This window comes from Zosterops lateralis (assembly GCF_965231275.1).
Source record: "Zosterops lateralis genome assembly, chromosome: 6".
Classification (NCBI taxonomy): Eukaryota; Metazoa; Chordata; class Aves; order Passeriformes; family Zosteropidae; genus Zosterops; species Zosterops lateralis.
In genome coordinates, this window is record NC_139761.1 from 14,467,195 (window position 1) to 14,490,775 (window position 23,581).

The following is a 23,581-nucleotide window of genomic DNA, read 5'->3' on the forward strand; positions in this document are numbered from 1 at the left end:
TTGGATTGTATCCATTTCCTCACGCTATTCCAAAGGTCATTGAGAGATAGTCAGCACTGAATTACCATGGGCAGGGGCAGTGGCATAGGCATAGATTCAATTTTACACACTGTCTTTATGAACTTCCTCCAAGTAAATAGTCTATCAATGCCAAACTACCAAATAAATTGTTTTCCAAGTTAGATGAAAGAAACATCTAACTTTGCCCAGAAACACAAAGAGATTACAGCATTCAGTTGCCCTCTCAGTGAGAATTTAAAAGGTCATAGTCACCCTAAATTGTACCCTTACAGTATGCACTGTGGGCAGTCGAAGCTTCAAGGTCAGAACCAGCTGTAAAGCTGCACTCCTTGCCATAAAGTTCTGACAGAATTTCCTGTGACCTTTGCCACTGCTGGTGAGGGATAGGGATTCCTGATGCTTTGGGAGCAATATAAATACAGAGCTATTCCAGTTAAGAGTGTGTTGGCACATGGATGGCAGAATACCTTGCTGGCTGTGGGCAGAGAACACTGGTGTGAGTCAGCCAACCCACCCAGCTTAGAGAGCTGTTGTCCCCTGCTGCTCGCACAACTGGGGAGCTCACTCTTTCTTCACTTTTGAACTATGTATCTCGAGGCTCTTGGCCACAGAACTGTTAGGTGTAATCAGAGATTTTTATCACAAATTTCTGCTCGTGAGGCAAATGAGCTGTCCAAATTCCCAGCAACAGAGGGCAGCAATATAACCCCTGCCAAAGAGGATGGTTTAGTGCTTTATGAAATACAAGCTTTTCACAAGCTCATTCAGTTTGTTTACATTATTGTTCAAATATGAAGAAGCTGTTCATTCTTTCCTCCTTCCCTCCCAGTGGCTCTGTACATAGGCCCTCATATGATTACAACTTTCTGATGCTGCAGATGGAGCACAAGATGTTAATGACTCTTCTCTCACTGGGCTACAGAACCGACGCTCTGGCTAGCAATGCACCTCCACTGCTGCTCCTTTCGCTTGTTTTTCTTCCATAATTGAGCACACACAGTAGACTTTGTACCTGAATCAGTACTCCAATGGAAACTGGTTTTGTTTCCTTAGTTTTCGTTGATTTTTTTTTTTTTCCTAAAATACCACTTCATGCATGCAGATGAATTCCTGCTGGCAGTGCCAGTGGCGAGCTGGGGCTGTTTCATGCACGTGTGACTGCGGAGTGCCGGCTGCCCATTCACAGGAATCACTGGAGCCTTCCCCACGTGCTGACAGGGACCGCTGGCGCTGCCGGCCCGTGCAGGGACCGCCCGGGGCTCCTCGCCCGGTGTTCGGTGTCTCCCCGAGCTCCGAGTCCCCCGGAACGCGACACTGGGGGAAACTCAGCTTCTCCTCTCCTGCTGCTAAAAACAGCAGAGCGCGGTGCTCACCTGGCGCTGCCGCCGCGCAGGGCCAGCCCGGCCCGCTGCCCTCGGCGGGGGCTCGGCGGCGCTGGCGGGGCGGGCCCGGGTTACATAACACCGCCCGCCGGGCCGGGCCGGGCCGGGCCGCGCCGCCGAGGGCGGGCCCTCCGCGCAGCCCCCGAGCGGCGGGGCCGGAGCCGGGCGGCCCCGGGGAGGCTGAGGCAGAGCCCGAGCGGCCGCAGGCGGCGGGGGAGCGGCGGCAGCGCGGCCCCGGGGCTGCCCGCGGGGGAGGCGGCGGCGGCGGTGCCGCGGCGGTGAGTGGGACGGGCCCTGCTGCGCCGCTCGGGGCCTGTCGCGGGTACTGGGGGGCTGCGGGAGGGAGAAGCGACGAGGCGGCGGCGCCTGGGACTGCACTGTCCCGTCCCGTCCCGTCCGGTCCGTGCCGCCGGCGGGAGCGCGGCTCGGGGCACACGGGCTCGGCGGGGTCGCTGTCAGCCCGCCCGGCTCCAGACCCGCCTCCTGTTGCTCGGCACGCCGGGGAAAACCCGCCGGGACAGCCCCGTGCCCGCTCGGCCCCGCTGGGCCGCCCCTGTAACGGGGCAAGCGGCGCCGCCGGCGGGGCTCGTCCTTGCCAGGACAGCTCCTTTAGAGCTCCCCGTCCGCTCCCGGTCCGCGCAGTATCGGAGCTGCGGTAACTGCAGCGTGTCTCCCTGTGGAATATACGCTAAACGGGTAAAGCCTTTTATTTAGCTTCCTTCAGAAAATCGCATCTGCGGACGAGCGCCAGCCCGGTTCAGCACTCAGCTGCATTCTGTAACTTTTCTCCCTCAGATAGGTGTCAGGCTCTGGCCAAAGGCGGTTGCTCAGCGTTACTGTCACATTTCTTCATCTGTATGTCCCCACTGCCAGGACTCTACTGCGGTTTTGCAAGGTCCTTGTTCCTCTTCTCCGTTCCCACTTCTCTCCCCTTCAAACCCATTGGACAGATCCGAGCTTGGCTCTGAGTCCCTTTAAGGGGGTCTGACATTGTCTCGCATTTTCTCCCTAAACAGAAAGTTTCCCAGTTTTTCTATTATAAGAGCAACTTACATTCTGTGTAACTTCTATATGTAAAGTTCCCCCACACCCCAGGGTGTACTAAGGCTTTGGTTTTTCATACACTGTTTTCTGCCATCTCTTTTATTTGCACATCCTTATTGGCTTGGCCTTGTGTGAGTTTAGATCTTTGTCCAAGAAAATTTTATTTGTAGAAATAGACCTACTCAAATAGGTTAACAGACTGAAATTTGCAGGAATCGTGCATGTATGTATTACTAATTGTGAAAATTAGGGTTGCAAGACACTGCTTTATTTTGCAAGTTCATCAGAGCAAGGATGCCTGTCTTCTCCTTTGCCTCAAATCTGGCTGTCTTGAATCATTCCTGAAAATTAAAATCACTATGCTGCTCTGGCCACTTCCTTGCTGCTAGTTTTGGATGTTACTTTTCAGCCCTTGGCGTGGTGCATGTCATCTGAAAATCTTTGTACAAGTAGTGCTTGTTTTCTGGGAAAAGAATTTAAAAAATGCCACAAAACTTTAAGAGCTGATTGGTTGCCTTCAAGTGTTTTCCTTCTTTTCCTGGAAGTGTCTCAAATCTGCAGTTGCTGAAATGCACATCAGCTTGGCACAGTCTCTGTGGCTGCCAAATGTGTGAGCCAGTTGGATCTCAAGGAAATGTAACTTATTGCACTCAGTCCTGTGGTGACTTTTTGTTCCACAAGAAACAAACATCTTTTGGTGAGTCACAGTTGTCAGGAAATGGAGTCTGACAATGCTGATGGTCCCTCTATGAAAACAGCTTTCCCCTACACCCAATGCTGTTTCCATTTTGTTTGTGAATCATCAGATCCAGAGTCCCTTCAGATTCCCAAGGAGAACAGGATTAGCTACCATTCAAGGTGTGGTATTGTGGTGCTTGCCTCTTGTTGTATTTCTTCTGATGGTTCTAGTTCTTCCCATCAGCCATATTCCACTGCCCCCCTTTTCCCTCTCATCTTGTACCATACCTCCAGGTCTGTTCCTGGCACATATGTCCTCTGTGTGGCCTTTGTGCACTAACCTCATTGAAAAGGGTGTCTTGCTTTTCTTTGGGAATAAGCCATTTTTTGTGCTACTCCACTTACCTGTGGCTTACAAATCAAAGCTATTGTATACACTTGTGGATGCTTGGCCTCAGAATGTGGCTGTACCTGCATGCACATGACTTTGGAGAGCAATTCCACTCCCTGAGGGGATGCTCCACACCTGCATTGCAGCTTCAGAAAGGTAATTGGCAGCTGTTGGAAACAAGGTTTTTTGCCATCACTTAATATATGTAAACACATGAGTCTTGGTATGTGTCCCTTATGTAATATTTTTTTTGCCATTTCCCAGTTTCAGCCAAGTATGACATAAGGAGAACAGCTCCAAGGTAATTAAGTTCCTGCAAATTTTGTAGAAACAGGCCAACAGGGAAAAGCAAGTCTAAAATCAGACACTTGCTAGTTTTCCCAAGTTTTTAGCTCAGTGACTGAGTGATACATTCATATTTGACAGCCTCCCTTTGGCAATAATGTGTTTGGTGCAAATGAAGCTGTAAAGAGAAGGGGAGAAGGATTTTCTGAGTAAATGCCCCTAAACTGGCATCTCCCTTAAAACTTCAAAGAATACAAATAACACAGATATGATACATTGCATTTTGCACATGGGACCATAAATTCTTGGTACAGTTCAGCGTATACTTTTAATCAACCAAGGAACAGAGGTCTGTGGATCTGGTTTCCTAAGTTGGCCTGGTCACAGAGTGCTTTGTTTTTACATCCCTGCATCTCCAGGGCACAGCTCCTGCCTTTGTTCTGCCAGGCACACATTTGCACAAGTACAGAAGGCCTGTGATCTCAGCTAGTGTCTTTATTTATTTTATTTTGACAAAATTGGCCAACAGTTTCAAGACTGCCATCATATAAGCCTAATTCCCATGAAACCAAGCAAAACCAGTAACCATTCATCCTGACTCAAAATAATGTGTTCTGGCAGGACAAATCCCAGATCATTTGTAGCAATGACAAGATACTGGATTTCTGTTTTGATTTGGTTTTTCTTAATTGTTAGTCCTTGTCAGCTGCAGATGGGGTTTTCTGGCACAGCTTTGACGTGTCCTCTCAAACTTATTTTGCCATAGAGACAGGTGCAATGGTGTCCTTAGAAGGGGTCCCCTTATAACTGGATTGCGTATGTCCACCTAAGCAATGTGGGCCAAGTGTGAATCCTGGTAATTCAGGCATGTGAAAGGAGAAAAACACATTGTAGCAGAAAAAATTCTTGAGCTCTGGGAATGTTAACAGAGGATGTAACTGGCAAGGGAGTTTTTTGCTTGGCATGTTTTCTATATGAAGACAAAGGTATTAGGCACCTGAGATCAACAGGAATAAATACCAGGTCCTTCAATACCTCTTAGAATCTGGCTGAAAACCTTCTCACTGTCTCTGGACTGCAGTAAGTGGAATACTATTCTCTTGAAGGAAAATATCTTTTAGGGTTGTGCTTACTGATGATCAGTAATGTTTCAGCTTCTTCAGGCTGCAATTCCGTGAAATTAAAACATGCAAAACAGGTGGTCAGGGTCCCTTTTGATTGTGCTAGTCTGCTTTGCAAACAACTGAATGATGGGAATTTAGTGTCTTTAGTTAATATTGGTTAAAATAGTCTGAAATGAACGAGAAAAACTGAAAAGTGTCATTGTGTCATCAGTTGCCATCAAATGCAGTGTTTAAAGTTCAAAACAGCCTGGTATTGATTAGTTATAGGGCCCAAATGTCACAGCCTTAAATTTTGCATTTTGGTCTGAAATACAGTTTTATTGCCTGAGGCTGATATTGGCATATGCAGACTTTTCTTATAATACTCCCATGACTAGCTGCAGTGTTGTCAGCATGAACTTAAACACAGTCTCGTTTTTTTTGTTTGAAAGTTTATTCTTCTCGTTTGTTTTCCAGTGTTTGTTGAGGGCATAACAGTTTAAGTATTGAGGAAATGGAGTCTTTTAAACTGAAAGTGGAGATCCTTACAGAAGGATTGTCCTTACACACTCTTCTGCAGAGCTGGAGCTCCAAGTCAGTCCTTGCCTTCCACAGGGACTGATGACTCTGCAACATGCTGTCTGTTAGACATTGCTGTGGATTCACTGCTTTATGGACTTAAAGTAGCATGAAATGTTGGTTATCATATGTTCCTGTATTGTTGATAAATTGCATCACAGGATGGTACTAGCTGAATGACCGAAAAACTGCTCAGAGAATAGAGCCCTGGGGTATTTAACTTCAGGTATCTGAAGTGGCCCCACCTCAATGCTGAGGAAGGAATGGTAGGTCTGGCTGGGGTGGTGACACCCCATATCAAGCTAACAAGCAATATTTGATGTCTCTGTCTGTGCACACAGCTTAATTGTATTTCAAGGGAAGTGCATTGATTTCAGGGGGGTGTGGAAACGTTTCTTCCCCTTAGACAGAACTGACTTTTAATGGCTCTGCTGTTACAAGCTTCTTTTCTATGTTACACTTAAACAAAAGACATGGACTTTATATGAAGTCCTTCATATCAAGGAATTTCAAGGGAATTTCTGCCTTGACTGTAACAGACTGAGTATTACAGGGCAGTCTCAGCCTTGGGTTATCACTGAACAGGTGCATAAAAAAGCATTCTGGAAGAAGTTAAGGGATAGCAGGAAACTGGGAGAACCGGGAGATTGTAATTTGTTTGGAATTCAAGTATTAAGCTGTGGCTTGTTTGTTTTGTTCTTGATTTGAGTTTATTTAGTGGCATTGAAAGGTGAAATAGCTGCTGTTACAGCTGTGCTATGCAGAAAACCTTTTGAGAAACGTGACAGTAATACTTGGGAGCACAAGCTGAATGAGAGCCCCACGTGGGATAGCTTGTGCTGGGGAACTTACTGTTCTACGTAGTAAATATAGTGCCTGTCACCAGGGAATCCTAGACACACTTTACATAAGGCTACGTGCTGCTCCCCTTGTGGTTATGATTATAATAAGAATAGAAGGGACCTACAACAAGCGCCTGGTGCAACTGCCTGTCCACTCCGAGGCTGAGCAAAAGTTAAAGCACATTATTAAGGGCACTGAATGCCTCAGACACTGACAGGCTTGAGGCATTGACCACCTCTCTCTATTGCAATGTTTGAACACCCTGTTAGGCAGGAAGTGCTTCCTAACGTCCAGTCTAAATCTCCCTTAATGTGACTTGCCACAAGTTTGCTCTGTGATCTTGAAAGGAGCATGTACAGTCAGAGGTTTAAAATGGGGCCAGTGATGTTGGATGCTTTGTGTGTTGTTGGGTCTGTCAAAGGCTGAATTTGAGAGACAGATGCTGTTGAGAGCACCAGTGTCTTCATCTGTGAAATGGGACACTAATATCTTATCCCAGAGGGTACACGTGGTGTGTGTGGCAGCTGTGTTGTAGGTACCAGGTGGGAGGGTGTCACAGGTGTGACAGTAAACCACCCACAGTGGACTTGGGTACATGGTTTTATTTAAAAACCAAGATTGGAGTTTTCACCCTAAAAGATAATCTCACACACTGACTTGCCTACTCACTCATCTGGACTGACACAACAACAATAATAAATTAAACTGCGAAAAAAGTGTAGGGGTTACTTTTGGCTGCGTTTTATCTCCATCTCACACAGAAATGATATGTTATTTAAAGCATTACATGCTTGTGTTATTTTCCTGCCATTATAATGAGGCAATTGTGTCATAAAAACATGTGTTGTTGCTGACTGAGGAGTAGTTTGAGGGATGTAACAGCTGGTCTTTATCCAGGCTCTGTACCTTGCTGTTGGTGCAGCCTGAAGGAGTTCTGGGAAGCTGAAGGTGGAAAGTGCACAAGCATTGATGTACCCACTGCATTTTCAAGTCAGGTAGGTGCAGAGACAGGGTCATGTGAGAAAATATACTCCTGCCTTAAAGTTTCTGTGACTAAATGAAAGAAATAATTTCTGTCAGTTCTGAAGCTGTCAGTTCTTCCCCAGGCTGTGCATTTCCTTTAGCTCAGATGACTGATTTTTTTTTTTTTTTTTCATGCAAGAGTCTTTGCATGAGCACTCAAGTCATCGGTAGTGGTTATATGAATGGCAGATGACAGCAGCTGGCAAATGTAGGTGATGTTTTTCTTATGTAAGTCAGCAGAATTGGTCTATAGGTGCAGCAGGTTAAGCACAGGCTTTGTGTGAAGTACAAGACTTTGACACTGGCTAATAACACTGGCTCAGTAAACACCACAGACGTGCATTAATTTAGATCTCCAGATTAAGAGAGCACCCAAGGAAAAATTTACTTGTTGCCTTGTCTTTTAAGTTCACAGGAGTCAGGGTAAAAATCTTGGCTCTGTGACAGTATTGCCCTTGGCTTTACCAGAGCCTGGGATTGTCCCTCATCTTCTCAGATTATAAACCAGTCGACTCCATTATTTTTGCTGCTGGTGTGAAATGCCAATCTACAGAAAATGGCTGCAGCCTAACATAAAGGAAAATATTTCAAGCATCTATGGGTTGGGTTTTTTTGTTTGTTTGGGGTTTTTTGTTTGTTTTTTGTTTGTTTGTTTTGAGAGGGTGTTATTTTGGTTAGTTTGTTTTGTTTTATTTGTTTTTTTCTACAAGAGAAATTCCTGTTTGGGATGGAGCTACCAGCAACCCTAAAGGTATTTTTGCCTTCAGCATTACTTTATTTCTCCCCTCAGGTCTTTGCTTGTCCAGCTGTTGCACATTGTGATAATATAGGTTGCCTAGAGAGGCTGTAGAGTCTCCTTTGGAGAGACTCAGAAGCCATCTGGACACCATCCTGAGTAATATTCTTTACTAAGAGACCCAGACTGAGCAGGGAGGTAGGATGAGATGGTTTCTAGTGGTCCCTTCCAAGCTCAGCCGTTTGTGGTTCTGTGAATACCTCATGATGGAGGAGGGCTGGTGCTATCATTCTGATCTGCAGAGTGAAGTAGTGTTTGCTGTCTGATGAAAGACCTGAAGGTGTTAATAAAAACCATTTCTATAAGTAATTATGTCGACATGTTTAATCCCAATACTTAAAATGTCACACCTCCACCCATCCCCCTTTTTTTAAAATTCCTTTTATTGTTGAATAGTTGTAGTTAGTCAGTGCTGAGGAATCTACCTGGATGTGCTTCAGTGCTCTGCAGGTAATTGTTTTCTATAGTGCCCTTCCTATGTCAACTATCACAGGTATTTGTGAAGTGCTGTTATTGCTACTAGCAGGTTACACCTTAGTTTGGGGATTTGTAAATAGATGCTTTTCTCAGTTAAGCACCTGTATCTGCAGCTAACTCACTTCTTGGTTCTTTTGGAACCTTTTGGTTCTTTTGGTCCTCTGACCTGGGGACCAGTCTTCCTCAGGTCAGATCTGACATTTTTCAGAGTTTGGTTTGGTGTGTGGGTTGAGTTAACTGGTAAATCAGAATCCTTTTTTTTTTGTTGTTTTGTTTTTCCTTGCTGAATGGAACAGAGCATAATGATGACCTAAGCCAGAGCTTTAAGATGCTCAGCTTGCCAGGAAGGACACCTGAATCATTAGGCTGTGTATAATGATTAGGTTCTTCATAATGATTCATTATTTACACAGAGCGAAACTTCGTAAAACCAGAGAGATCAAGAGCTTGACACCTGTGTGTGATTTCCCTGCCAATACCTCCAAGCCCAATACTTAGGACAACCTGATTGCTTGATGTGTTTCTTTTCTGAAAAGTCCTTTCACAGCAATTCCAACCCAGACTCTTTGGTGAGAAGCACTTGCACTGACAGTCCTTTTACACCAAAGTTATTCTAATTCACAACTAAAATATAGTTAGAAATATGGTCTGCAAAGCAGTAAGAATATGTAACACAATTGATATGGTTGAGGAAAAAAATTTTATACTGCTGTTCTGTTCCCTATCTGAGGGGTTTCATAGCTCTTTGTCAGGGCTCAGAAAACACTTAATAATTTACAACCCTTGCAACCCTGCTGGGGTGACAGTGTCTGTCTCCTGAGCAGTTAGAGGACAAATACAGCACTGCCTGCTTGAAGATGCAGACTGTTAGTGGGCCATGAGGCCAGCCTGCCCTGGGTATCACTTACAGTAGATTAATCAGTGGGGCAGTGTAGTCATTTAACTCTGTGGGCTGCACTGGCTTTGCAGAAATGTTTCCTTGGCAGTGGCCACGGGCTGGCAGGTAATCTAAGATCACCCACCAGATGTGTTACAAGAGTTACAGCTACAGCAGATGTTACCACAGTTACAGATGTAACTGAATCCATGTTTGAACTTGGACTTGTCAACCCAGAGAAGGGGCCATTCGAATGCTTTCCATTACCATAACAGAAATGATAGTTGGCCACAAGAGTGGGAAAAGCAGTTCCATCCCTCCCTGAAACAGAAAATAGACTTCTTTGTATGGGAAAGAAGGGAATGGCAGGTCAGATGTTGTGGAGGCATTTGGAATATTTTGCTGAACCTGGTTTCCTTTAAAAATATGGCAATATATAAAATCAAGTCCACCCTAAAGGGAATTATGCTCAAGTGGTAATGTGGTATTTATATATTTTAAATACGTTGTGATACTAACTTACAGAAAGTTTTCTGGGGAATGCTGCATTTTTCACTGCTGATTTGATCCTCTCATTGCTGCCTCTAGCTTGTGGCTGTCTGCACTCACCAGGGGAGCTCCTTTGCCTTCTAGATTAGTCATCCAAAGAGACTGATTCTTACCTTGTTTTAGAAGCTGCATAGCTGATGTTAGCCACATATGTTCTGCTTCCTCAGACTACTCGTTTCAGTGCTTTTTAATTATTTTTTTTTTTAATCAGGACTGTGGCAAACTTGCAGTGACTATGGATATACCACAAGAGAGAGAGAGAACAAGGAAAAAGTGGCAAAGGGGTTCACTTATAGGCATTTTAAACTCCGCCATTCAAAAAACACAATTCTAAAACAACTGATTTGACTTTTCAGATAAGTGGACCAATGTCCAGTTTACACCCCCTAGGCATTGTATAGTTTAGTTTGCATGTTTATGTGTTTTGAGATATTCATGTAGTTCTAAGGACTATTCACGTTAGCAAAAGGCTAACAAGACAGTTGGAAAATAGCTGGTATATCAGTTCCCTCTCTAGAGGTACAGTCAGCATTGCTAACTCTTAAGATGTTCCTCCTCTTCTGTCTCTTGGGTTTTTTTAAACAAAATTCTGTTTGATTGGCTTTCTTTCACTGATTTCTCCACCTCTGCTCCATATTAGTTGTAATTCTAGAAATGCTGCTCAGCATAGTATAAAGTATGACATACAGCAGCTTAAAAAGTTGAGAGATTGTTGGCCTTATGGACTTTGGATTTTTTGATCCTGGAGTGTTTTAGATCCACACCATTAGGATGATGCAAATGGTAGTGGGGTAGATAGACCAAACTGGTGGGTTTTACTGAATGTCTAAAAGCAAGCGTATCTAGCAGGATCCTAATTATCAAGGGAGAATGCTGCTTTATATTTTCCTGTAGTTTTGGGGAATTAGGAGAATTCATCATGTGCTGCATTGTGAGGGACAGCTAATGCTTACAAAGTATATTCCATTCAGCTATATTGTGCAGCAGAGGTATTTCCTGAAAATATCAGCTAACCTCCTTTTTGTCTCGCATTATTGTAACTGAGAGCAGAATCTAGATTAGTGTGTCAGTCTGTGAAGGGAATTTCCTGCTAGAGACCTTGAGAGTCAAAAAAAGTAGTGGAAGATAAGGAAAATTATTATTATGTTAGAGCACGAAATAATGATACCTAAAATCGCAGCTCTGACGTACTTGTCTGCACTTTTACTTCTTGATGGTCTTCATCCTGTGTATTCTTGACTAGTTCCCATTCAGCAAACATCTGTCAGGCATAATAATTTCAAGCATTAATCCTTACAGGAATTAACCAGCTTGTTAGTTGATGACCTGAACTAGATAGTTTCTGGGGATTATTGCTATTTAAATCTCACCTACGTTTTAAACAGCGGCAGCATGCCCTGCTTGGGGTTTCTTTTCTTTCTTTTTTTAATTTTTTTCTCTGCACTGATATATCTCTGGATTGCCATCGCCTCTTTCACTTCTGCAGCACGGAAGGAGGCAGAGAGGAAGTCCTGTGCTTCCTCCTGCATTAGTGAGGAGGAAGCCACTGGTTTCTCTTCGTGCCAGACTTGCTTGTGCTGCCAACTGTGCCGGATTGCTGTTCTAACGCTCAGTGGAGGCCAGGCTGGGAACCCATCAGGGAACTTTGATGGAATCACCACAGACTTTTACCTACCCTTTTTACCAGATTTCCCAGGATTTTGGTAAGATTATTACAAGGTTACTTTTATTTCATAACGTAGTGAGATGGTTGTGACAGGCAGTATGTCTGTATCCTTTGGCTCCTAAGAACTTTTGCACTCATTTTCTGCTTTGCATCAAATTTTCCAGAGACGTGGAAATGTTAAAGATATCAAATGCCTTGAAATTTCAAGGATTTGAATTCTAGTGAGAAGGGGAAATAGAAATGCAGGAGAGCCATGACAGAGGGTTCTGGCAGCTCCCAGCTGGTGAAGGGTGCCAAGATCAGCCCATTCGCGCGCTTTTCTCAAGAGCAAGCCCACGCCTCCCCTCCTGCCTGCTGCCAGCACCACAGGCTGGGAGGGCCCAATGCAATGAGGCCTGATAAATTGTTTTGTGAGCAGCAGGCAAGGATGGGGAACTCCTTGATGAGGCAGGAGAAAGGAAGCCAAAATATTCCTACTGTAGTGTGCACCAGAAGGGTTGGAGATAAGGGACAGTCGGTGAAGTTAGAGAGAGTCTGTTGGGAGCTGGGAGTGTGGCTGGTGCTCAAGACATGATACCAGCTTTTACAGCCCCAAAATGTTTGCTAAACTGGGACTGCTGAGATCCCTTCCCTGAAGCATGGGTTTAAGGTTACATATATAACTGTTGAAGCATGACCTGGGGGTATGCAATAGGTAAGGAAGGGAACTAAAGAAATTCAGATTTATTTTTTAACTAGGGAGCATAGTTTGCACAAACACTGTTGCTTGTGTTGTGCTCACTGAACCCAAACAAGGTCATCAGAGGCTCTGCTCTGTGGTGCTTCAGCAATTGTCCTCATCAGAGCTGGACATATTTCCCTTCAGGAAGATAACTGGCTTCTCCTGTTTTACGAATCAACCTTTTGCAAGTTAGCTGCTGAGCCCTGATCTGTAAATTGCAAGGGAAATAGTGGAGAAAAAATTCAGTGATAGGAAATGCCTTTAAATACAGCAAGTATTTGTATTATCTTTAGAAGATAGCTTGGAGACTACTGGGGAGATACTTTTATTTCTTTTAGACCAAAGTTGAGTTTGTGCCATGGTGTCTATTACTCCTCGTAGAAGAATTATATATTACTTGGGTTAAACAAATCTATAGCTCTATACCTTTTCCTTCTTTCAAGTACATGAGAATAGGCAGTGCTATGTCTCCCAGTGTGTGTTTGTACAAATCCTTGGCTGATGTAGACCCCTGTTGCTCTAAATGTATCTCTGTGTTAGCTCTCTGGCAGCCCCAGGGATATGTCCCATAATATTTAGGGTGGAATTTTCAAGCTTGCTGAGAAGCAGCACACCCTGAGGCCCCCTTGGCGTCCGAATGGAACGGAGCTGCCTGATCTCTTCAGATGTTTGCAGGGAATAAAAGAGCTCTGGTTTCTCGTAGTACTTCATTTCTAAAAGTCAGTTGCTCGTGGATGATACGTGTGAGAAGAAGAAGCATTGGCTTTACTAGTGCTGCTCAGCACTGTAATTATCTGTGGTCACAGCTGTAAATAACTCTGGTCCTCCTCACGGTGGGATGGATGACTGCTGACAACTGTGCCTCACTGCAGGCTCCTGCTGCCATTTTACTCTTTGCTTGCGGTTTGATGAAGCTCAGTAGGAGGAGGTTCCCATCTCCTCTGGGTTTGTAGACGACAGGACTTCAGTCCCAGATCAGGCATAAAGGACTGCTAAAAAGACGTTCTTCCTTCCTCCCTGCTGTGGAGTCCTGAGCCATCAGAGTGCCGGAGCCGTGGTGGTGCTGGGCGGTTCTCAGCTGGCCAGAGGGGTCTGGGCAGCCCAAGCCAGATGTGGCCGTGCTCTCCCTGCAGCTCAAACCAGATGTGGCTGTGCTCTTTAACCCACACTGCCTGGCCGGCTCGCCCTGTGGGAGGGTGACGGAGACGTGGAAACTGCAATAGTTCAGGCAAAAATGAGTCACGAGAATGCAGCCTGTTTAATTCAATTCCAAGAATGTTCTCAACCGCTTGAAATTAATTTATAACCAGCATTTTGCAGTGGTCTACTTTGTTTCTGAGCTTGGGGATGAGGTTGCTGGTGGTTTTAATTGTGTATTTTGTTTGAGACACAGGCAGGCCTTGTTTGCCTGTGGGTTTCTCTGAACACAAACCAGTGCTGTTTTGCAATATAAAGCCTGGCATTATCAGATTAATGCAAATACTACTTTTAATTATGTACAGAGTGCTGACTGTTTAGGTATAGCTATTTACTGTTTAGGTAAAGCCTCCCGTGTGTTCTTGACAGCATTTCAAGTGTTATCTCTTTCAGGGGTCATTTTTCTCTTTCTTTATGTAAACAGATCTTTCTATTCCATGCAAATTAAAATCTGCTGATTTTTCCATAGCCATATGATTTGATCCCAAGAAAATAACTCTTAATCAACAGCTTTAGTATCTAAAATTAGTATTGTCCTACTTGCTACTTTTTTTTCAATTCCATAAGTCTCACTTTCACTGTATTAATATATCATTAGCATAGCTGAACTGATAATGTTTTGGAAGATATATCTGAGAAATGTTGTTTTGGAGAGTTAGTCCTTCAGCTGTTTTAAATGGGACAAAAGACCTGTGCTCTTAGAGCATACTTGCAAAGTACTTGCAAGTGACTTTGTTTCTAAGAAATATTTCCGGTATATACTTGACTATAAAGATTTATCAGTTTAAAAGCCGTGTGCTTAGTGCTCCAAGTTACACACTCAGAGGGGAAATAGTCATATGATAGTAAAAAAAAAAAAATTACATTGCTCTTGTAAGGGGAAAAAATTTCACGTGTAAAAACCCCCCAGATCCAAATGTGGAAACAGTGATGCGGAATAGGAAAGAATACAGACTTGCAGACAGACTGACATCCTGTAGCCCTGAGCATCCATATTACAACTGTAGGCTGCTTCAAAACACGGGATTCCTGAAGAAGGTGAATTATCCCACCTCTGGTATGGTTCCTTGCCTGGAAGTGCCCCTCTCTCACACTGACTCCCCATGGATTCTCAGGGCTCCTACCCCAGGGTGTCCCCCTGGCAGCCTGTGGTTCAGTGCAGTGAATCCTCTTTCCTGGCATGAGATCCAGCCCGTGCTGAGGCCACATGCTCCAGCTGAGCTTGAGGGTCTCTGAGTATCTCTGGTTCCAAGAGGTGAGTGGAGGGCATGGGTGGTGGGAGCACTGCAGCTTGCGCAAAGCAGTGGCAATGCAGCTAAAGGCTCTGACAGGCTTTTCTTCCCTCCATCACTCCATGTCCCTAAGTACACACTGATGCCTTGCTTTCATTGCCAAACCCCTCCAAATTGTCCTCTGTAATCTCTTTTGGACAGAGGTATTATCCTTTTAACTGTAGGGCACCTCTGCTCACCAAAGGTGCTGTGACAGCACACTCATCGTGTGTGGCTTAACACTCTGGAGTCCTGCTTATGGCTCTGGCCCTTGGGAGCTGCCATGTGACAAGCTGCACACAAACAAGGAGAGCTGTTCCCAGCTAGCCAGGGAAGATGGGCAATTTCTCATTAGGGTTGTGGTGCCAAACCAAAGCTAAGCAGCACAGCTGGAGTATTAAGGATTGCCAGGATAAGTTACTTGGGAATAGTCTGCAGAGCAGAACTAATTTGCAAAGTATATTTGGCAAATAGAGATAACCACACCTTTGAGAAAATTAGGTTGTCACGCAACAATATGACCAGCAAAAGAGGAATGGTTTATCAGATATGTTATTCACTCTGAATTGTTCTCTAGCCAAGGGGCAGATCCCACAGAGATTTATTGGTCAGTATATCAGACTAGCACCCAGTACTAGGGGATCATACAGTCTGTGAGGACAAGTGGGAGATCATTGAATACATAAATTCTAGTCTCCAGAGACTGTGAAACTAATGCTGTTGGCTTGCAGGGCTTTTTTTGTTGGCTGACTGATGGTGAAACTTAGGGAGCTGGCAAAAGCTGAAACCAATACTACTTGGGAACTTTTCCCCAGCTGCTCAAGATGTAGATTGCTGACAAACTCACAGATATCTTTAGGGTAATCTCCTCATCAGATTCCCTGGACCTGAAGAATCTTTGCTGAAGTTGTAGAGCAGAGGTGTTTAACCTGTGATTTCCCAGACTAAAGTGTCTGTGAATGGTAACTAGGAAAATGAAGGCTCTTGTCATTAAGTTTGAAGTCACTAAAAAGATATCTGCACCTCAGCAGTGACACTTGAAGTGGTACAGATTAGAAAAGGCTGAAAATCACCCTCTGCAGCGTTTATTAACAGAATCTTCGACTTTGTTCTTGTCCTTTCAAGTATTTCCTTACTGCTTAGAGGCAAGAAACTAAGTGCCTTTGAACCCGAGTTGTTATCTGTAAAAGGGATAGGATAGTCTTACTTCCCAGGAGGACTGAATGAATAAATGCTCTGAAGATTGTTTATACCTCAATAATGTGGGGATAGAAAAGCAAAATCTAAACCAGACAGCTGTCTAATACAGATACTCTGTCTCCTTGATGGTAAAAAGAGTTGTAGACCAGAACTAAACCCTGCATTTTACTTCTCTAATGGAATCATGATAGACCAACCTGTCTCCTAGAGTGACCTGGAAATGCAGCAGTTTGTGTGTGGAGTGTATGGAATGGGGAGAGGTTTGTAATTAAGAGTCCTCACTTACTCTTTTAATTTTCAAATTACTTGAAGATTGAAATAAAAAATAAAAATGCTGTGATCAGATTTATTGATTATCATTCCCTAGAAGGGAAGATGGCCCCAGGACCCAATTCTTACTTGTATGCTATGATTCCATTTGGCTATAAAACTATTTTTAAATTTCAGTGCCTTCTTTTAAGGAAATGGCTTTTTAGACCTGGGAATTATATATTTTCCCCAGCAGTCTTAGGAAACAAAAATATATCCCACTTGTACTGGCTCTCACCAAAGTCTGAAATTAGTTTTAAACAAATGGCTGAAAAAAAATCAGGCATTTTTTTGAGAGCCTGCACAAAACATGTCTCTGGTTTTCAGTTTTTGGTAAAAAAGTGAATATTATCAGGTGTGATCACGTTGTGGCAGAACACCTTGCATTAGCCATGGATTTCCCGTGGATTGTTTTGTAAGGGAGAGGAAGAGGCTATGATATGGATGAGTGCTGTGAGTACTCAGAATGTTGCATTCCTTGGTTGAAGGGGATGCTTGTAATGAGAATATGGATGTGTTTATTCCAAAAAGCCTATTCAGAGTCTAGCTTGTTAATTAGGGCAAACAATTACTGACTGCCATAAACATTCACTGCCACTGGCACAGGAGATGGCTGTGTTGGAAGATGGCCAAGGTGATAGGATTATGTTCGGAGCCACTGGAAATACCGACACCTTTTCTTTGAAGCCTTGAGAGTTTCTGCACCTACTCGGGCAGTTTAACTGGGCTCTCCATGGGCGCAGCTGCTGTCCTTGAGGCTTTCAGGAAGGTTGGTAGGGGTGGTGGGATTCAAAATTCACAGCAGCTCCTCCTGGAGTAGACCAAGAGTATTCAGCTTTGGAAAGGCAAGGGTCAGTGCTCTGTGGTCTGTGCCAACTCCTGACCTCTGCTCCAATCTGAAGTGGGCAGACAGAGCTCCCAGCTCTGCACCTCCTCAGAGCTCTCTTTATAGTATCTAGGGGAGCTGAAAAGTTACTAAATTATCCCAGATACAATTCCCAGAACCAAAATTGCTTCCACTCTCATACGTTTGCCTAAAATTTGATACACTTCAGTGGGCTTTTTTTAAATCCTTTTTCTTTTTTTCACATTCAATCCCAGAACCAAATGAAAAGAGTTATGAAAAGTCTGAAGTATTTCAGTAATTGGAAAATAGTCTCCCTGATGGTGAGTGGTTAGAATTTTCCTGGAGCATTTTTGTACTTTTATTTTTGTAAGAACTGGTTCTGGAAACTGGTCAAGTAGTACATGAATATAAGAATCCAAGACATATTGAAACCATTTAAAAGCCTGTGTTCTATAAATGTAGGGTTTAAAAGAATGTGTAAAATGGGAGTGGTTGTAAGAAACGTTTTAAGAGATTTAAATTTTAAAAAATAACTGAACCCCAATATGACTGGCAGAGAGAAAATAGTACATTAGGAAATATTGCAAAATAATAGGATAATCCTAAGAAAAAGACACTGGACTTGCAAAATAATTTTAAAAGCTCTCAGTAGGGTATTACACATATTAAATAAGTAAATCTTGCAATGTCCCAGAAGAGTTATTAGATGCACTAGCATGGCTTCTGCAGTGGCTGTACTTAGGGAAGAACTGCTCAGAGAGATTTGGCCCAGCGAGTGCCAGGTGGGTCCCATGAGGGGTGACTCTGTCTGTGTCTGTATCAGGGTCTGCAGTGGAAACCCAGACATGTCCATGGCTCCCAGAGCTATAATGCAGAGCAATCAGCTAATCATTTATCTGCTCTTTCCGCAAGATGGCTCCAAGACCATCACAGCTGCCTCTGCTTCTCTTCAGCCCAGCCCAGCACAATTGGAGCAGATTTCAAAAGCAAAACTCAGCTTGCTGCTGCTTTGGATCTCATTAATTCATGTTGGGGTATTCAGTCTGTGGGTGAGCTGGGGATACAGTATGTGTGCCCTCCAGCATCCCTCCAGCTGCCCCTTCTCCTCCAGGGTTTGGGGAAGAGGTGGTTGGCTGCAGTAATCTGACTTCCCTCCTTGCTAAATGGTTTTGTGCTTGGATGAGAGAGCGGGGAGAGGAGTGATGCTGACTTGAGACAAGTGTGTGCTGTGTCAGGTGTTCACCTTTCCTTCTTCCAAAGGTACAGATATCCCGTGCATGGAACTGAGCCTCAGACAAAACAGTGCAAGCTCTAGTTGTGCTGTGGATGTCCATTGGGTCTGGCAGAGCTGGGCAGGGGCTGAGGTGTCATCCCTCTGTGGCACTGAAACGTGTGTGCCTACCCAGACACTGGCAAATGGTGTTCTTGGGGTCATGGAGGGTGATTCAGAGAAGGTGGGAAGAGTTGTGTTGTGGCAGAAGTTCAGCTACAAGTTTCTGCAGACAATCTGTCTTGCGTTTTCCTGTTCCTAAAATGTGCTTTCTGTAACCTTGGATATACTGCAGGAGCTGTCCTGAGTCAGTTCTGTTTAACACCCTGATATATGCTTCTTCATTACCTCTACCAAGAAACTATTACTGCATCTGGACAAACAAAAGTTGGTTTTGCTCAGCATGTCATTATCTATGCGGGAATTTCTTATGTATAGTTACTGCCCTCATTTAGTAACATGTATAGAGATGCCAAGTGATTTCTACAGTGTAAATGCGCTTTCCACAGTATGAATTAATACAGTGATTCAAGTGGCATTAAGTGGAAAGCAGTTTTGAGCAGCTGGATGCATTTGGAAATAACTGTGAGAAAAACAGTTTGGTACAAATTGCTCAAAGGATCTCACCAGTGATTAAGGGAAGACTTTCCTTGGCACAGTGGGTTCCTGAGACTGAGCCTGGGATAGGGGCTGTTGCAGCACTGTACAGGTGTCCCTAATGATCTGCTCCTGTTACAGGTTGGTGTGTGAATGATGGCTTTGCACAGCTCTATAGCTGAGCTCTGTTCCAGGAACCACTATGTCTCTTTCGTCCTTTTTGTACTGATCAGGGTCCAGAAGTATTGCTCAATTTCATCTCCAGAAGTATTGCTCAATCTTTTAGTTCCAATGGTGCAACAGAAATGGGGTGAATGCCATTGTTTGGTTAACTTTTATCCACTAATCATTAGTCCCAGCTTTAGAAGAACTTGCAAAGGAGTTAAAGATTTCAGTTTCTTGTCTGAAATAGACAGCAGTTGTTCTTCCTCCAGTAAGGCAGAGATCATACTTCTACCTGCAGATACAAATCGTGCTGTTAGTGCTTGGGAAGGGTTCCAGAACAAAAGGTCTGGTGCTGTAGCTGATTGCTTCAGCCATCATCTGGCTGCCCTGCACCAAGGGAGGACTGGAGGTCTCAAAAGGCAGCCCAAATCCACAACATATATTGCAGGTTATAACTACTATGAAATCCACCTGGGCGTTGAGTCCATGCTAAATTTAATTATCCTTGTAGTGCTAGTTACAGGAATTGCTTGGTCAAAATCAATCCATGATGTTTTATGCCTGCAGTTGGAGTAGCAGTGTTTCTCTTCTTTTGCAACTGGTGATCTTAATATTGAAATAACTTTTTTTTTTATGGCTTCCTTAATGCTTACATGGATTGGCTGTATGTGGGTTGGGGGAGGGCTGTGTTACTGTGAGGTTTTGACAGAAATTCCTTGTGCTCAGAGAGCAGCAGCATGAGGGCAGAGTGTGAGTGGGGTTTTCTTCCTATTGGAAGACAGTAGGTTTCCACTGCTTCTTAACCATGTTAGATTGCCCTCAACTTCTTGTAAAAAATAGGACTAGGATAACATTATGTTCTGTATTGGCTACTCCATGACTGGAGTACTGAAGCCAATTTTAAATATGATATGGATGTTGCCAGGAATAGAAACCTCTCCAAGGAAATGAATGCCACTTCTTGTCGGAGTCTACCCAGCAAATGCACTGGGAATTTTTGTTTCACAATAGCATGACTTGGAATCACCACAGCTCATACTTGAGCATTCAGAAACTGCCTAGAAATAAATGTATGTATGTGTGTAACAAGGGGAGTTTTAGGGGACAGTTCCTCTACAACTACTAGATACAGTGAGAAATATTAATGTGAAAATGAGTTGGTGTCTCAGCTGCCATGAGATACATACTCTTTTCCAAGAACTGGATTATTGTAGTTCAGAAATGTCAGTTCTGAACCAGTCATAGTTGGAGAAGGACACAGCTATCTAGCAATCCACTGAGAAAAACATTACTTTATTAGCTGGCTTCATCTTTAGGACTCTTGCCATGTAAGTCAATGATTTTAGCTTTAATTATATATCCTGTCATACTTTTTTTTATTTGAGAGAGGGAGTAGCTGCCCCATGCCACATCACCCTTGCTAAATCCAGTACATCCTGTTTGGTGTTTTTTTTTTTTTAACTTTTCAAGGTGAGGTCACTCTTTTTAAAGCTACTCTCTAGTTCTGAGAGCTACAGCCTTAAATTCTGTCCTGTTTGACAGGTCTCACTTGGGGAGGAATTCCCTCCTTCATGCAAATGCAGCTCTGCTGGTCTGCACATGGAGGTCTGACCCCATCCTCTAACCAGCTGTCCCCATGGGTGGTTTTCTTTAGTCCTGTTATGGGACCTGTTGAGTAGAAAGCCTGCTGACAGCTGGGAAGCAGCAATTCAGACCATTGTGAATGCTGACATTTTGTTTCCTCTGGTCTAATGTGGAAGAAAACTCACTGGGAGCTGCAGGGAAGGACCTCTAATATTGCATGAATCCTTTTACCTCGTGGAAAGGAACATTGGCAGGATGGTGGGGAGCTTGCTGCTTGTGAGCAAAAGAGTGGCTCTCCCTTTTAAAGACTGAGCTGCTGAGAGCTGTGGTGGTTGCAAAACACCATTGGTCCAGCTCCACCAGGAGCTGTGCTCTGCTCTCACACTGAGCACTTTGTTCCACATGGATCATTTCGTGGAAACTGAGGGGTTCTTTGGAACTGAATTCTGCATAACAAACTTGGGTTCAGTAATTAAGTCTCAAACTTTGCTGAAAAAAATCTCTCAGTGATGAATAACAAAGAGGAAGAATATTTCATTTTCCACAAAACACTGGCTGCTTGGCTGGCAGTAGTTGTAGGACGTGATCCAAAGCCATTGAATGTCTGTGGCTCTCGTTCTGTTCACTTCAGTGGAGCTGACCTACAGGGTACTTTGTTATGGCTCGTCCTTATTAGTCAAGTTTAGTCCTGCAGTCCTAGGGGTGAGCCTAGGATGGCTCTGCTCTATTGTACAGGCACAAAGGAGGCTGTCTGTGCAGTGGAGAGCTTGTGCTCTAAACAGAGACATCAACAGAGCAACCAAGCATCATACGTTCCTGCTGATTGGGAATGGGCAACAGGAGAGGGGGAGAGGAAAATTAAAAGCTTGGAGCCTGGTATGGAGTAAAAGAGGTGGCAAAAGAAGACATCCACCAGGGTTGATAATCCCCTGTGAATGCTTGTTTGTGGTTTGTCTTGGCAGTCTGGCCAATTCCCGTTCTCTGTGTATCCCAGACACACTGCATGTGCATTCAGGTAACCTCTGCATGGTCTCAGCAAAAGTTAACTGAACAGTCTAAGCATCTGATCCTGTTCTCAGCAGTTTTAACACCTCTACAAGAGCAGTTTATACACCTCTGAGTTAAGCATGTGTCAAAGTACTTTGTTAGTGTGGTGTCAGGTGCTCAGTACATGAGCCTGGAAGGGCATTGGGAGAGTTTTACACTGACACGACTCTGGAAAGAAGCAGAAGGTGTTTGTGTTTGGTGTAGCTAATCTGGAATACACCACAAACACCAAATTAATCTCATTTAAAAGCTTTGAATTAAGTCTGTTTACTTGGAGCCTCCCACAGTTCTCCACCTTCTTTTTGTTTCCTGGTATGCTTTCATTTGGGAAAGCTGCAGTGTGAATATGTTCTCTGCTCAACTGAACAGCAGTACTGCTGCAGTTTTTGGTGTTACTGTTCAAAGGGAAAGACACAACATCATCAGCTTTTCTCCCTTGCTCCTTGGATTGCCTTTCATTGCTGTTCAGGTCTTACCCAAAACCTGCTTACCTCCCTGTTTCCTGTCCTTTCAGCTTCTGCAAATGCGATGACTCAGCAGCTACAGGATGAATTTGACAGTAGTGTGGAGAATGCAGAAGCCTGGATGAAGGCCATCCAGGAGAGACTGAGGATCAATGACAACACCAAAGGACCTCGATCTGCCCTAGAAGCCAGACTCAGAGAGACTGAGGTAAGGGAAGAGCTGTGGAATTTGGGGGTGGCTCTCACTGCTGCCATTGTTACAGCAGTTACTGCTGTGAGCTCAGGAGTTTTCCATTTGACATTTCCATTGTCAGCTGCCCCTGCTTGTTTGGAGAATTAGGCCTGGGTGGATGGGATCACATCAGTATTCTTTTAAAATTTTCTATTTGCAAATTGTTTACAGATGTAGGAAAAGAGGATGGCAATTTGCTTTCACAGGCTTCCAAACTTTTCAGATTGATTTGGAACACTAGCAGCAAGTTTGGCAGGTTAAAATGTTTACAGTCTCCTCAAGCCTGGAACAGTTTGATTGCTGCTTGCAATTACCATAGTAATGTGCAGACGATCAGCATGTACTATAAGAGAATCAGATCACGTTAGGGTTCCATCCCCTCCAGGACTCTGGCACTCATAGAAAAAGATTTCAGTGTCCTGGTAATGGGCTGCTTTAGAATAATTCCTTTGTCCTTTTCCATAACCCTGACAATAACAGAGTTTACAGATCCCCTTTATGATCCATTTAGTGAAAAGGAAAAAGTTCTCATTTTTTCCTGGTTTTACTTAATCTGTTGTATAACTCTTCTCACAGAGATCCTGTTGCAGATTATGCCTGCTCTCTTACAGCAATTTCACATTCATTAACTTCAGTTTCATTAGATGTTATCTAGGTCTTGTAATCTCAGAGAAGGAAACACTCCTGTTTGTCCCATTTATACCATTCATGATTAGAGGGAGTGGTGATATTTCTATGACGAACATTGAAACTGTTTTTATACTTTTATTACCTTTAATTCCAAGAAATCTATTCTTTAATTTAAATGGCAAGATCTTTCCCATTGTTATTTATTCCAAAGTCTCTCCTTTTGTGTGTCTACTTATATTTGGCCTGCCTCTTCTGAAGTTTAACAAAACATGTTGAAGGCTTACGTGGATGATAAGGTAGATTACAGTGATGTCTTCAGCCTTTTTTCCTTAA

At 43.8% G+C, this 23,581-nt stretch overlaps 1 protein-coding gene across 3 annotated transcripts in view; it reads left to right on the forward strand.

Annotated features, from left to right (window-relative positions):
- The first annotated feature begins 1,638 nt into the window (after window positions 1-1,638).
- Window positions 1,639-23,581, forward strand: part of SYNE3 (spectrin repeat containing nuclear envelope family member 3) — a 65,558-nt gene continuing 43,615 nt past the window's right edge. Inside the window, exons 1-2 of one of the 3 annotated variants that reach the window (XM_083864500.1) lie at window positions 1,639-1,681; window positions 22,437-22,594. In XM_083864500.1, coding sequence (XP_083720626.1) covers window positions 22,451-22,594 — 144 coding nt within the window. In that variant the 5' untranslated portion in view covers window positions 1,639-1,681; window positions 22,437-22,450. Of the gene's footprint in view, window positions 1,682-11,389; window positions 11,752-19,638; window positions 19,740-22,436; window positions 22,595-23,581 lie in introns of those variants that run through there. The other 2 variants (XM_083864499.1, XM_083864501.1) reach the window with 2 other exon arrangements.